Consider the following 12,717-nt stretch of genomic DNA (forward strand, 5'->3'; position numbering starts at 1 on the left):
GTCGATACACCCCCAAAACGCAGCGCCCTCTCCGGCGCCAGGAACCGCCACGCTACTGGGGAGCTCCCATGAGGCCTCCTCCAACCCCTACAGCCTCACTCGGTCCTCCGGTGTAACAACAAACAATATCATAAGGCAATCGGCTGCAACTTAAGAACTAAGCCACCTGGCTAAACGTAAACTCTAAGCCCTCTGGCTACTCATCGATCAAATCCCCTACCCGGGCTTTCTCCTCCCAGCATCCTCGAGCCAAATCTATTCAGGCCACCAAGCTGCCTACTCCAGCAGAGCTCCCTCTCCCATGGATGTTAGTGGGGAACTGCCTGCTCGGCCTCCGCCTGGGCTGTTTATCTAGGCCAGGCCCTGCCCCCTTCCGGTCAGCTGACCGAACTGCGGTTGCCCCAGCAACCGGCACCTGTACCATTTCCTAGGAGCAGGCACCTCAGTGCCCTGCGACACAGGGGCTCGAAGGGACCCCTCGATCATCAGGTCCAGCCCCCTGTGCTTGGGCAGGAAAGACTGCTGGGGGGCAGATGACCCCAGCAAGGTGAGCATCCAGACGCTGACGTAGGACCCTTCCTATACTTCTCACTGTCTTCGACTGCGAGCTTCCTAAGGAAGGTGGGGAGTCTTCCTCTGTCCACGTAGCACCTAGCATCTCGGGCCTCTGCCTGCTGCAGGAATGTAAATATTTAGTAGTTTTCGGGCTTGAGTAAATATTGGGACAGGAGATGAATGGCAGGTAGGCTGAACCTGCCAGGAAGTCCTTCTGGTGAATGGGAACAAGTCAGCATGACTGGTGATGTTGTCGTGGGCTGTGTTCTGGGCCTCCGGCAATGAGGAACCCAAGAGGACATCCACGCAGTCCTCCAGCGGCAGAGAGGGACTTCTCAGAGCCTGCTGGGCCAAGACGCATCGGCCCACGTGCAGCTTGCGCTCGTTCCCTCGCACACCAGCTTCTGTGGCAACGGGTGATCTGTGCCCTCCGGGGCCGGTGGGAACACACATGAGAGAAAGCTACAGGTGCAGCTTCTGCATCTGCTGCCTGACCTGCTGCTTTTCCTTCTCAGGCATGTAACAGCCCCAAACCTGCACAAGCCGTTCACCTGCTCCTGGCCATTTTCCGAGAGGTCACAGTTCTGTACGGATGCAAGAACCCAGGTCTCCACCCCAAGCAGGAGGTGAGATGCTGGCTTCCTTGGCAGCTTGCAAGGGGGCAGGCAGTGCACTTGGCTATTCGTGGGCAGCGGGGGCAAACTCTGGGTCACAGTCATGGGAAATGCCCTCTCCTTTGCTGCCCCGGATGTCTGAGGGCACCTGGGCAGAGACTGCCTGATGAGAAATCTGAGCACTTAGGAGGTTACGTGGCTCCCATTCCCGCTGCGTCCTTGCGGTCTTGACCACGTGTAGAAACCCTCCCAATGCCCGCACCAGGTAGGGAAGTGAGCTTACTGCCATTTGACAAGCGGCAGATCCCAGAAGGTGTCTGGGCCGGTAGGTTTGGGCACCTAAATGTCTTTCTGGACCTGGTCCTCGGTGCCTTGCCCAAAGTTGCATGGGAAGCATGTGGCCGAGCAGGGGGCTACCCCATGTCTCCCCCTCTGAGCTGATAGCTCAGCCCTAAAGGCATGTTCCCCTCTGCGGTCTGAAGGGTCAGCTATAGTAGACAGAGCACCGTGTCCTCCTCATCCCAGAGCTGTCGCGCCTGATGGTACAGTGCAGGAAGCAGCTGCCGTCTTGTGCTTACTTGGCTGCTTGTCCACACTTGCCTTTAGCAATGCGAAGCTCTGACCAAGTTCATCCAGAGCTGTGAAGCCCTGGCCTCGGCAGAGCAGAAAGAGTTTGCAGCCGCCCTGGCGCTGAACAAGATCCCGTCGCTGGCCCTGAACCCCCCACGCTTCACCTACGACGGGACGCTGATCGAGATGGCCGTTCACACGGCTGCCGTCCTGCTGTGTGGGCAGAACCCGATCCTGGAGCCCCTGAGGAACCTGGCCTTCGATCCCAGCTCGATGCAGGTGAGGGGAGTGGGCTGGTCTGGAGCTTTCCTTGACCTCCGAACTTGGGGCTGTCACGCAGCCTGCTCCTGCATCAGGTGGCTTTATACTGCAGCCGTGTCCCCCAGGATCTGAGCTGTCCCATTCATCTCACCTCTACATCAGTGGTCAGCATTGCTCGCTGCTCATCATGGCACATAAGAAAACTGTTGGAGGATTGTCCTGGGGAGAGCTGAAGTTCAGGGAGTGATGGCTCATGGCAGCAAGGAGCAGGCTGGGGCCGGGGGTCATCCTTTCTCTCCACCCCACAATTAAAAAGGATGCAAGGAGCCTGGCAGGGCGCCCCCAGGCATTTGAGCTGGAACAGTGTTTGGTAATGTGTTTGCTTCAATCCTCAGCATGCTTTCCTGCCTACAATGCCTGAAGACTTGACAGCCCAAGCCATGAAGTGGAAGGGAATGACCCAGCTGCACTGGTACAGTGAGTATCCCCAAACAGCTGCTGGAGCGGGGTGGGATTCAATCGCTAATTAAAACCTGGGGAAAGGCCAGGCTGCCTGGGAGGGGTTGCTCTTGGGAGAGTCCTGTCCCCCAGACAGGGATACCTCAGCTGTCTGCAGCGTGACTCGGGCCATGTAGCTCAGGGTCAGTTATGCCCCACATTGGCCCAGGTGTGGACAGGTTTGAGCTCACGCTCCCTTGGATGCCGTCATGCAGAAGTGCGAGTGACGCCCGAGTCTGTTAGCTGAACGTTGCCCTCCTGGCTCATTGGTATCGCAGCTTGGAAACAGAACTGTATGTCTCTCCAAAAGCTTGCCAGGCCCTATTGCTTGGGCTTGCAGCGCCCCCCAGGGCTTCCTTCTCCTTTTTTTTCCTCCTGTTTCTGTTGGTACCAACAGAAGCACTCCTGGCTTCAGGGCAGCAGCAACATGATTTGTTTGTGCCCATGAACAAGATCCCCACCCGCTGGAGACGGGCATGCTGGCTCTCCGAATACAAGTGCATGTAGAGGGCAGTCATTGGGCTCACAGTACCATCCTGTTGTCTTCTTTTTCTCTAACAGCATGCCCGAATGGCCACCCGTGCACTATTGGAGAGGTAAGAGGTTGGGGCAGACAGTACCGTTTTTTTCTGTAAGCTGGTTCTTTAAGCGCTACCCATGCTGGCTTTCATTTGCTGTTAGTTGTAGCCCATTGTTTGCTCTTGCAGACTTTACCTTTACTAATATTAGCAACTTTTAGAGCATTGCACAGGAAAATGGCCATTGTGCTGAGCCTTGCAATACAGCCTACATCAGCAGAGAGTAGCTTTCTAATTAATGGGTTGCATGTTGGATTTGTCCTGGAAAGGTGCTTCTGCTTTCAGAAGCAAGTCATGATTTTGATGGACACACATGGATTAGGGTTCGTTTTATTAAACCACTGTCTTGCCTTTCACAACTGTCTTATTTAAAAAAAAAACAAAAAAAAAAAACCAATAACCCACATTAACCACCTCTCCACACCGTGATTGGGCTTTGTCTCTATTCACACTGTGTCCCTACATTGGAAATGCTGCTTCCCTGCATGTGGCTGGAGTGTTGTTCATGTGTGTCCCTTCACTTCTCTTTGCCAGTGCGGTCAACCCATGGAGGTCAGTCATTGCATCGAGTGCAAGGCTGAGATCGGAGGTTTAAATCACAAGTCCCTGCAAGGCTTTCAGATAATTCAGTACGTTTTGATTTCTTTCACCTCTTTAGCATTGTAAGATGTGATGTATTTTATGTTCCACTTTTCTTCAGCAGCCATAGCCTGACCTTTCAGTATGGAGTGCCTGCCTTCCCAGAACATGCTGGGGTTGGGATTTGCCCTTTTCCTCTTTGGCGCAGCCTGGTTGGCATTTCCCAGCACTTTAATTTTGGGCAGAAGGCATTCAGAGAGGCATGTACTTTTTGTTGGCTGCAGCCTGCTTTATCGGGTGGTACTGAACGGACCTTCTAATGCAGAGAGCACGGGTCTCTGACCTACCTGAAACATAATGACAAATTGTGATTTTTAAGCCAACAGCTGCATGAAAGTGGCTTTGGGCAGAGGTGCCCTGGGGGAGCTGGTAGCCCCCACCTGACAGATGAAGGGAATCGGGCTATCCCAGTGTGAAATGTACTGGGGCAGTAAATCTGCTGAGACCGCTCTGCATGTCTTCCTCCTGCCCCTTTCAAGGGCAAGGTGCTTACCTGGCAGCAGGGCCTTGGTAGCACAAGGAGATTTCCAGCCAGTCTTGCTCTGCTTGTGCATGTGTCTAGATGCAACATTCACTCTGCATAATTTCCTGCAGGCAGAAGACTGACCGGACTCAAACTGGCCACGTGCTCGGAGACCCCCAAAAAAGAGATGTGCTCGGGGTGTCTGAAAGGGCACTGTCCCCTGTTGTCTGTCTTGTCATCCGCTTGCTCATGCACTCGGCGATGCTGCTGGGAGCCACAAAAGACCCCCAGGTATGAGACACTGTTGGCGACGCCTTCCTGCATAGAGGAAATGCCAAGGGGGAGTTTAGCAACATCTCTTCCACCAGTCAGTGCTGCCGCCACCTTGCAGCTTTAGGTTTCTGGCAGGTGGTCCTAGTCTTTGCATAGGCTTGGCTGAAATATCGTGTTTCCAGGCTGGATTCATAAAACAGAAGCGGGTCCCCCATGGACCCCATAGCTCGGGGGTTAGAGGGTTCATGCAGGATGAGAGGAGGGAGCTGTGATCCCCTCCTCGGCTTGAGGGGCTTCCAGCCTGCCTGCTTCCCTCCTTAGGGCTATGGCTGATACTACTGCACTTGGTAGATAGTGAAGCAGACACTCTGTGGATGGGTGTCCCTGCCCAGCAAGGTGCCTGCTACGTTTCAGCCGCAAGCCTGGGCTGGGGAAAGGATTGTTCCCATCTCCTATGATGGGTGGAAACAATCCCGTTGGTTTGTTGGGAACCTTCAGACAAGCAAAGTCTTGTATTCTGAATGGTTTTGCAATGCCATGAGGAGGAGAGGGCAGAACAGCGCTTCCAGGGCAGTGGCTTTCCCCGGTGCTAACTGTGATTTGACTCTCACCTAGGTAGACCCCAGCACGGGCCTGCTCAAGGGCTAGGCTCCAAGAGGAGTGACTGATGCAGCACTGAAACTGTGCGTCGGACCAGAATGGTGCACTGGTCACTCTCTCACCTTTGTCTCATTTTTGTTCCTCAAGTCCCTGGAAAGGATCGTTAAGCCACCCACTCCAGACCCAGTGAGTTTCTTCCTGGCACACATGCAGAAGGACTTGACCCAGCTGATCAAAACACTGGGGAAGAGTGCCGATGAGACTGTCAACGCGGTGCACGTCATCCTGGGCAGCCTCTTCAAGGACCCCCACCAGCACCCAAACCAGTGTAAGGGAAAGAATGGGCAGCCATGTGGAGGACTCGGGGAAATGTTTCAAGCACTGCATTTGCCTGGCTTCTCCACCAGCTACATGAGCCTGGGTAGGGATCCGGGGCTTTCTCCGAGGCCAGGTCCTTGGTACCCGGTACAGGGCTGCTGGTTGCTTCCCTCTCCTTTTTCCCCAGTTGCCCAGGGCTTAGCGGGGCTTGTTAAATTACTACTTGGGCTTGTTGCATGTCTAGTTGCACACTTTCCTGAAAGGGCCTGGAGAGAATCAAGAAATGCAGCAAGCTGCATAAGTCCCAACAGGTCACACATTGTGATGTACATACCTCCTCCAAAGTAAAAGCAAGAAGCAATCTGGGGAGGCAGCTGATGAAGGGTGATCTTTAGGGGAATCTGCATCTCGGATCATTATGGGCTAGCAGCAGATTGCAAAAGCAAAACCTTAGTGCTGGAGCCCAGGGCTGGGAGTCCAGGCTCCACCATCTGTGCCTTGCTTCTTCCACTGTCTTATGCAGCGACCTTAGCAAAGCCCATTAACCTCCTTGTATTTGTGTGGCCATTTGGAAAATGTCTGTATCCCTTTCAAGTGAAACAGGTGGAAATTCCTGACACCCTGTTGACTGTGCAGTATTGTGCTGGCTGGATCGTTTGGCGGGGTGGGCACCTGTCTAGGTCTCAGGGCCCCTTGTACTGTTAGCGGTCCTCACATGCTGACTAGCTCACAAGGATGCTGTGCCCCTATGGGGAGATCCTGGGAGTTTGAGATGCCAACCTGTTCCCTCCTGATGCCTTGTAACGGTAACGTGCGGTAAATGCTCCTCTTGCAGGGCCAGTTGGCTTTGACAGGACGCTCTCCACCAAGCAAGCGAGAAACACTTGGGAAGGAATCATTGCAAACACTGTTGTTATTCCTGAGTTAAAGGTGAGACTTGCTTTCCATCCCTGGGTGTCCATCTAGACATGCACCCGAGCTGCTTGAAGGGTGTTCACAACTTGAAGCCCCTACCAAATTACAGACCCACATCCAAGTATGAATCAAGCCTGCTTCTGCCTTTTGGAAGGCACAGAACTGCCTGCCCAGGCAGGAGAGCCGGGTTGTGTTCAGCCAGGTCCTTGCACACCTTTCCTCTCCTATGGTATTTGTCAGGCAGCCACGTGGGAACGGGGCAGGCAGTATCTGGGATGCAACTGGGATCCGATGGCAGGAAAAGAGGCATCTTGAGCCATGCAGGGAAGTTGGGGAGTCAGGTTAGCTGTGTGACAGCCTGAAGGGCCCTCTCTGACCTTCCCTGGGACAGCACGTGGGGAACAGTAGACTGGGAGTTGGGGGAGAGTGAAGGGAGTCATCGGACTCCATCGGGGGTTGCTGCGAGTTTCTGAGCCTGTTTAGGGTGATTTCCTTCCATATCAACAGCTGTTGAGCCACCAGGGAGAAGTGGTCTTTCCCCAGGAGCTCAGGCAAGCAGGATTGTTGCAGGATTATTTCTCTCTGCAGAGGAGCCAATATCAATCTGCCCCTCTGGCCAGAGACACCCAGGGCTTCACCGGTCCATGTTCCTCTGCTCTTCCTTGGAGCAGACAGGCAGGGGTTTGATGCAGTCTTCTGCTCTGCAGTGTTTGGACCGCACCCTTCAGGATTTAAACAGGCAAATCAGCACAGACGAGAGGATCTGCTCCAGCCCAGTGGTGAAAATAGTCTACAGTGACCCCACAACCTTCCTGAGCCGGCTACCCACGGACAGTGCCGTGCACTGCTCGAAGATGTGGAGCTGCAGGAAGAGGATCTCGCTGGAGAACCTGGGGCACGTGGTGCAGCAGCGGGATGGCAAGGACGCCGTGCCCCTCCTGTGGAAGTTCCTGCAGAAGGTGAGTGTGCCCGGGTCTGCGCTCGCATCTCTGGAGATGCAAGGGGTTGAGTCCCTCATCGTTAACCAAAGGGAGGCAGCCAGCAGCATGTCGCACCTCTCCTCTCAGCTCTTTGATGACTGTGTTGGGCTTGATCTGGAGAAGGAAAACTGCTGTCAGCTCCTCATCAAGAGCAGGGGAACATCATTATGCATCAAGGCTCGTGGGCACTTTGAAGTGCCTAAATCACAGAGAAAGCAGAGGAGTGTTCGGTGTCGATGTCTGCGAGACAAAGGCATCAAGGGAGTGGAAACTAGCCTGCCTCCCCAGCTCCCCACTCCCTCTGCTTTAGTATGAAACCGTGGTGTGTGAGCATGCGTGTCCCTTTTAAAGAGGGAGTGGGGAGAAGGAGAGCAGAAGGCACCTTTCATGCTAATAGCACGGCGAGATGATTAGACATGCAGTCCCTCTGCTGAGACCTGGGCTCTGCCAGCATGCGCATCCCTGTGGGAGGCAGCTCTGCAGAGCATAAAGCAGGTGTCTACTACTGGTTCGAAGGCAGGCTAGGATTGGGCACTGGAGACGGTGCTCGTACGGGATGCAGGATACTGGGGCAACGAGTCTGCCCCACAAAGCAGATGTCGCTGCAGGCAGGGCCCAGAGTAGACTGGGGAGCCATCCAGGTCAGCTGCAGGTGCCGTGAGTTGCCAAAGTCCCTTTAGAGGTGATGCATTCTCCACCCAAGAGACAAAGGTGCATTGTCACTCCCTGTGCATGCTCCGTATCGGAGGGCTCGTGGCTGGTGCCCTCTGCTTCCATCCGTAACGTCGCAGGTGAAGGCTGCAGAGCACAAGCCAAGCCACCTGAGCTTTACCTGGAGACCTTTGCTCACCTGCCCTGCCCTTGGCAGTCTCAACCCCCAACCCCAGGCACAGCGGCACCATCTGCTATTGATCCCTCTCACCTCTCTTTCCAGGAAGGGGAGCTGCGACTGGTGAAGTTCCTGCCAGACATCCTGGCTCTGCAGAGAGACCTGGTGAAGAGGTTCCAGAACGTGACGGATGTGAAATGCTGCACGATACAAGACTTCCTGAGAGAGTCCCACTCGGGTAGGGCTCTGCTCCAGGCTGGTTGAGGTGGAAAGCTTCCAGGGGGTAGCTAGCAAAGCACAGAGTACAGGAGAAACTGCAGGCAGGGGCTGGCAGCCCTGGGCATTTATAGGGTGAAGGTGGATGGTCCTAAGCAGAAAAGCATATCATAAGCCCAGTAACATGGACAACATGTCTTGGCCCCACAAGGCTACTCGCCCTTTCGCTCTCCTGGTGCCTGGAAGAGTCGTCATGGCCTTGAGAGGACAAGAATACACGTGGCTTGCACAAGAGCTCTGTGTGTGGGCAGGCCACAGATGTGGGATCTCATCCATCGTGATGGCCAACACCTTCTAGCAGAGAGAGAGTCTAACAGCCACAGCTATTGCTATGGGGAATGTTGTCCTCAACTTTTCATGTAGTTTTAGCTCTGCCCAGTTAGCCCATGTCCCCTAGTGCGCTGTGAGAGCCTAGGCAGGCAGGATGGGGAAGCCTGGCAAAGACCAGGAGGAAGCATGCATTGAGGTTTCCTCTTCCTTGTGTCCTGTAGATGTGATGAGGAATCTGCTCCAGAGCCAAGTGACCACATTCCTGTCGGTGTGGAATAAGCTCAGGAGATCCTTGGAGACCAATGGTGAGTGTCCTGCTCCACTTGTCTTTGCTCCCAGGCTTGTGAGATGGTTTAGTGCTGGGTGAGCCTTTTCTGTTGCTCTTCTCATTGCTGGTGCTGAGAGCTGGAGCCGGAGGCCTGACCTGGGCATGAAGTGCCTGGTAACAGAGGACTTGGCCTCCCCTTCCAGCCTCTTCCCTGTCTTGTCATCCCCTCATGCCCATGGGGAGCTGCCAAACCAGCCATGCCCTACACTTCATCCCAGCTGCCAGACAACAGACTCCCTGGGCCCTTTTGGGGGCAAGAGCTGAGCGCGGCGGCTGCAGCCCTGCTTTGACGGGTTTCTTTGCCTCTCCGCAGGGGAAATCAAGCTTCCCAAGGGCTACTGTGATCACGACCTGGCCCCGGAGAGCCCATTTGAAATCCTGCTGCCGCGCAGGCGGGGGCTGGGCCTGTGTGCCACGGCCTTGGTCAGCTACCTCATCGGCCTGCACAACGACTTTGTCCACAGCGTGGAGAAGCACACCCACGAGGAGAACAAGTATGTGGATGTGTGGCGCTGCTTTCCTCTGGCCCCATCCCGCTCCATGGCTCTGCTCGTAACGCAGCCAACGGTTCCCCCTTTTTCCCAGGTACATCATCAGCCCCTCGGAAGTGGCCGACCTACATGTGATCAGCTACGAGGTGGAGAGGGACCTGATCCCTCTAATCCTGTCCAATGCCCAGTACAGCGTGGAGAAGGGCGGGGAGACACTGCAAGAGTTCGACCTGGAGAAGATCCAGAAGCAGGTGGTCAGCAGGTTCCTGCAGGGCAAGCCCATCATCACCCACACGGTAAGGAGCAGGGAGGCCTCTGGCTGCCTCCTCCCCAGCCAACTGGGGCAGCGTGGCATGTTGTGCAGCTGGGGTGGGCTGTCGCCAGGCTCACCCCAGACTCCCTGCTCTCTCCCAACAGGGGATCCCCACCCTGGTGTACAGGCACGACCGGAACTACGAGCACCTGTTTAATGACATCAGGAACAAGCTGGGACAGGTGAGTCCCTGAGCCTGGAGGAGCAGCGAGTGGCCAGGGGCTGCTCCTACCTGGAGAGCAAGGGGCTGGAGGAGCTGGTCCCAGAGCAGTTTAATCCATTTGTGCCCCCATTACACTCCTGTGCATAGACCCTGCCTCTCAAGCCAGGGTGTATGGTTCAGCTCCCTGCACTTCTGGGTTTTACCCCTGTATTTGGGACATCAGGGTCCCAGCAGTGCAAGAGCAGTGCCAAGGAAGGCTGTGGACCCGTGATGATTCCCCCTATCCCTCCCATTGCAGGTCTCCCTGCCCAGCGCCAGCATCGGCATGATCACCGGGGAACTGCAGTCCTTCAGTGACATCTGTGAAGCCCTCTCTGTCACCGATGTGGTGCTGGGCTTCCTGGCCACAGCCGGCGGGGACGCGGACATGCTCCTCATCACCTACGTCCAGGACGTGCTGCAGATGGGTGAGACGAGCCCCCCTGTGCTTCAGGTGAGCCCTCTGACATGGGTCAGTCCACATGCACTGCAGCTCTGGCTGGGCTGGTCCCTGTAGCCCACCTGCAGCCCAGCCTTAAAAGGCTCCTGGGTGCTGCAGAGTGGGTTGGGAGCTGCTTCCCTGCAGGCACACAAGGCACTTAGACTCAGCCAGCTTATGTTGTTGGGGGGGGCCTTTAGATCCTCATGGGAGGGCTGTGAGGAGGTCGCTTGCTCTGCAGGCCCCCACCAGGCTGCCAGGAAGGACAGGGAAAGGAGGCAGAAGAACTGGGCATGAGGCTGGCACTGAGCCCAAGGAAAAGCAGACAGCAGGAGACACCTCCATTGACACTGGGCTGCCTGGCACTGAGCAGCATTGCACATATCCCTTCTCTCTCCGAGGGAGAGCACGGCCTGCAGGCTGGTCTCTGCTATCCCAGTTATATGCAAGAAGAGGCTCAGTGTGGAGATGGGGGGAAGAGGCGCTATCTGCTCTCCAGGACACACATCATGAAATCCACCTTCCAGGCCTTCTCCTTGCCCCCTTGCCAGAGGCTTCAGGAGCAGGCTGCTGGTGGCAGATGGAAGCTGCCTGCTGAAGGGGTCCTGGCAGCTTGTCCTGAAAAAGCCCATTGGGGAGTGTTGCTCGGCCAGCGCCAGCTCCATCCTGGTCTTCCTCTCATGCTCCTATCCAGCTGAGCCTTAGAGCTCTACTGCAGCCCCAGCAGGGAGGGGGTGAGAGCAAGGCTCCAGGCCGACATCCTCTCATCCAGCACTGCTTGCTTTCTTCCAGGCGCTGAGCCGGTGCAGCCTGAAACACAGCATCGCCCTTTGGCAGCTCCTCTCCACCCACAAGTCAGAGCAGCTGCTGCGGCTCAAGCAGGTAAGAGCAGCTCTGAGGCCACGGTGTCTGCTCGGAGTTGTACCTCCCTTCCCACTGCAACCGCTTATGTGGTTTTTCCCGCTGCCCCGCAGGACCCCTTCGCCGACATCAGTGATGACTACAAAGAGGAGCTTGGGGCAGAGGATGCCAAGCGTCTCACCGCCTGCCTGGTTCAAGCCGGGCTCGAGGCTTTCCTGCAGGAGCTGCATGAGATGATCATCCTGAAGCTGAAATACGCCCAAGCTGGGAATGAGTTTAACTCCAAGTGGGGGTAATAAGCGGCATAGCCCTGAGTTAAGCTTTGCCCCTTTCTGTGCACTTTCCAAGGGGCAGAGAATTCCCTCCATTCGTGCCTTCCCAGCTGCACAGGAAGCACCTGCACTGAAAATCCAGCCGGTGCTAAGAGGGGAGCTGGAGTCTCCACCCATGGAAGTTTTTAAGTGCAAGCTTGACCAGAGCTTAGTGGAGCTGGTCCAGGCAGGGCTGATCCTATCTTGAGCAAGGTGTCAGACCAGATGTGACCTCCTGAGAGCCCTGCCAGCCCTATTGCTTCTATGATGTTAAGACACTTTCCTCACCCTCTGACCCAGGTGACTTCTTTGTGCTCACACACTCAGTACAATAGAGCAGCGTGTCCGGTGGTTCCGGTTTCTGGACCAGGCACTTTGCAAACCCAGGCATAGCAGACGAATGCGGCTGGCTTCCCATGCGTAGCTCTGCTCTTGTACCTTAACCCAGAACTGCAACCCTCCCTGCTGCTTCTATCTTAGAGCTTTTCTGGGGGACTGCCAGTGTCATTTGACCCTGACCTGCAGCACCATTTAGCTCTCCTCACTATAAAAGATGTGTAATGCTGCAGGTTTATCGATGAATGCTGATACATATATTAAAACAAACTATGTGGCCCTCCAGTGTGCAGCTTAAGTTCTGTTAGTAACAGTACGTTTCCTGGTTTCTTTCCAGGCTGAAGGATGCATTCATTTCCTACCTGGAAACAAAAGACAGCATCATACCTACAGAGCTGGAGGAGCTGTTTCCAGAAGACATTCTCCTCTCCCAGTGCATTGCTGCCTGGAAAGCAGCTGCTGCCCTCAAACGGGATCGTAAAGTAGGTTAATACAGAAGACAAACGGAAGATCACAGAAGGGCAGCACCGGGTCTTGCCATAACCTGCTGAGCTATACTGATCCCTCCTCCTTGGAAGGTGAATTCTGGTACCTCCAATGCTTTTCAAGTCAGTGAGCTGCTGGCAGTTCAGCTGCCTCCACTGTACTTGATTCAGGACCAAAATGTGATGCACAAGCATCAAGGGTTTGATGCATCAGAAGCGCAAAGATTTTGGGGGACCAACCTGTGTACAAAAGTACTGTTTCTCAAGCCTGTAATGCAGTTGTCTTAAACATTCTGGTGCACTTGAAGGGTT

At 55.1% G+C, this 12,717-nt stretch overlaps 1 protein-coding gene across 1 annotated transcript in view; it reads left to right on the forward strand.

Annotated features, from left to right (window-relative positions):
* The window catches only part of LOC109295861 (E3 ubiquitin-protein ligase RNF213-like), a gene marked incomplete at its 5' end in the record, with an annotated part of 58,636 nt that extends 45,919 nt beyond the window's left edge, over window positions 1-12,717 (forward strand). Inside the window, 18 exons of the mRNA XM_019514963.1 lie at window positions 1,071-1,181; window positions 1,776-2,018; window positions 2,396-2,477; window positions 3,060-3,094; window positions 3,611-3,705; window positions 4,310-4,469; window positions 5,199-5,379; window positions 6,205-6,299; window positions 6,992-7,243; window positions 8,199-8,331; window positions 8,861-8,944; window positions 9,281-9,461; window positions 9,553-9,754; window positions 9,876-9,953; window positions 10,233-10,427; window positions 11,205-11,294; window positions 11,387-11,565; window positions 12,258-12,717. Of these exons, the coding sequence (XP_019370508.1) occupies window positions 1,071-1,181; window positions 1,776-2,018; window positions 2,396-2,477; window positions 3,060-3,094; window positions 3,611-3,705; window positions 4,310-4,469; window positions 5,199-5,379; window positions 6,205-6,299; window positions 6,992-7,243; window positions 8,199-8,331; window positions 8,861-8,944; window positions 9,281-9,461; window positions 9,553-9,754; window positions 9,876-9,953; window positions 10,233-10,427; window positions 11,205-11,294; window positions 11,387-11,565; window positions 12,258-12,411 (2,550 nt within the window). The remainder of the gene's footprint in view (window positions 1-1,070; window positions 1,182-1,775; window positions 2,019-2,395; window positions 2,478-3,059; window positions 3,095-3,610; window positions 3,706-4,309; window positions 4,470-5,198; window positions 5,380-6,204; window positions 6,300-6,991; window positions 7,244-8,198; window positions 8,332-8,860; window positions 8,945-9,280; window positions 9,462-9,552; window positions 9,755-9,875; window positions 9,954-10,232; window positions 10,428-11,204; window positions 11,295-11,386; window positions 11,566-12,257) is intronic.

The sequence above is a fragment of the Gavialis gangeticus genome, unplaced genomic scaffold (genome assembly GCF_001723915.1).
Source record: "Gavialis gangeticus isolate Ggan-Ray unplaced genomic scaffold, GavGan_comp1, whole genome shotgun sequence".
In the NCBI taxonomy this organism is placed as follows: domain Eukaryota; kingdom Metazoa; phylum Chordata; order Crocodylia; family Gavialidae; genus Gavialis; species Gavialis gangeticus.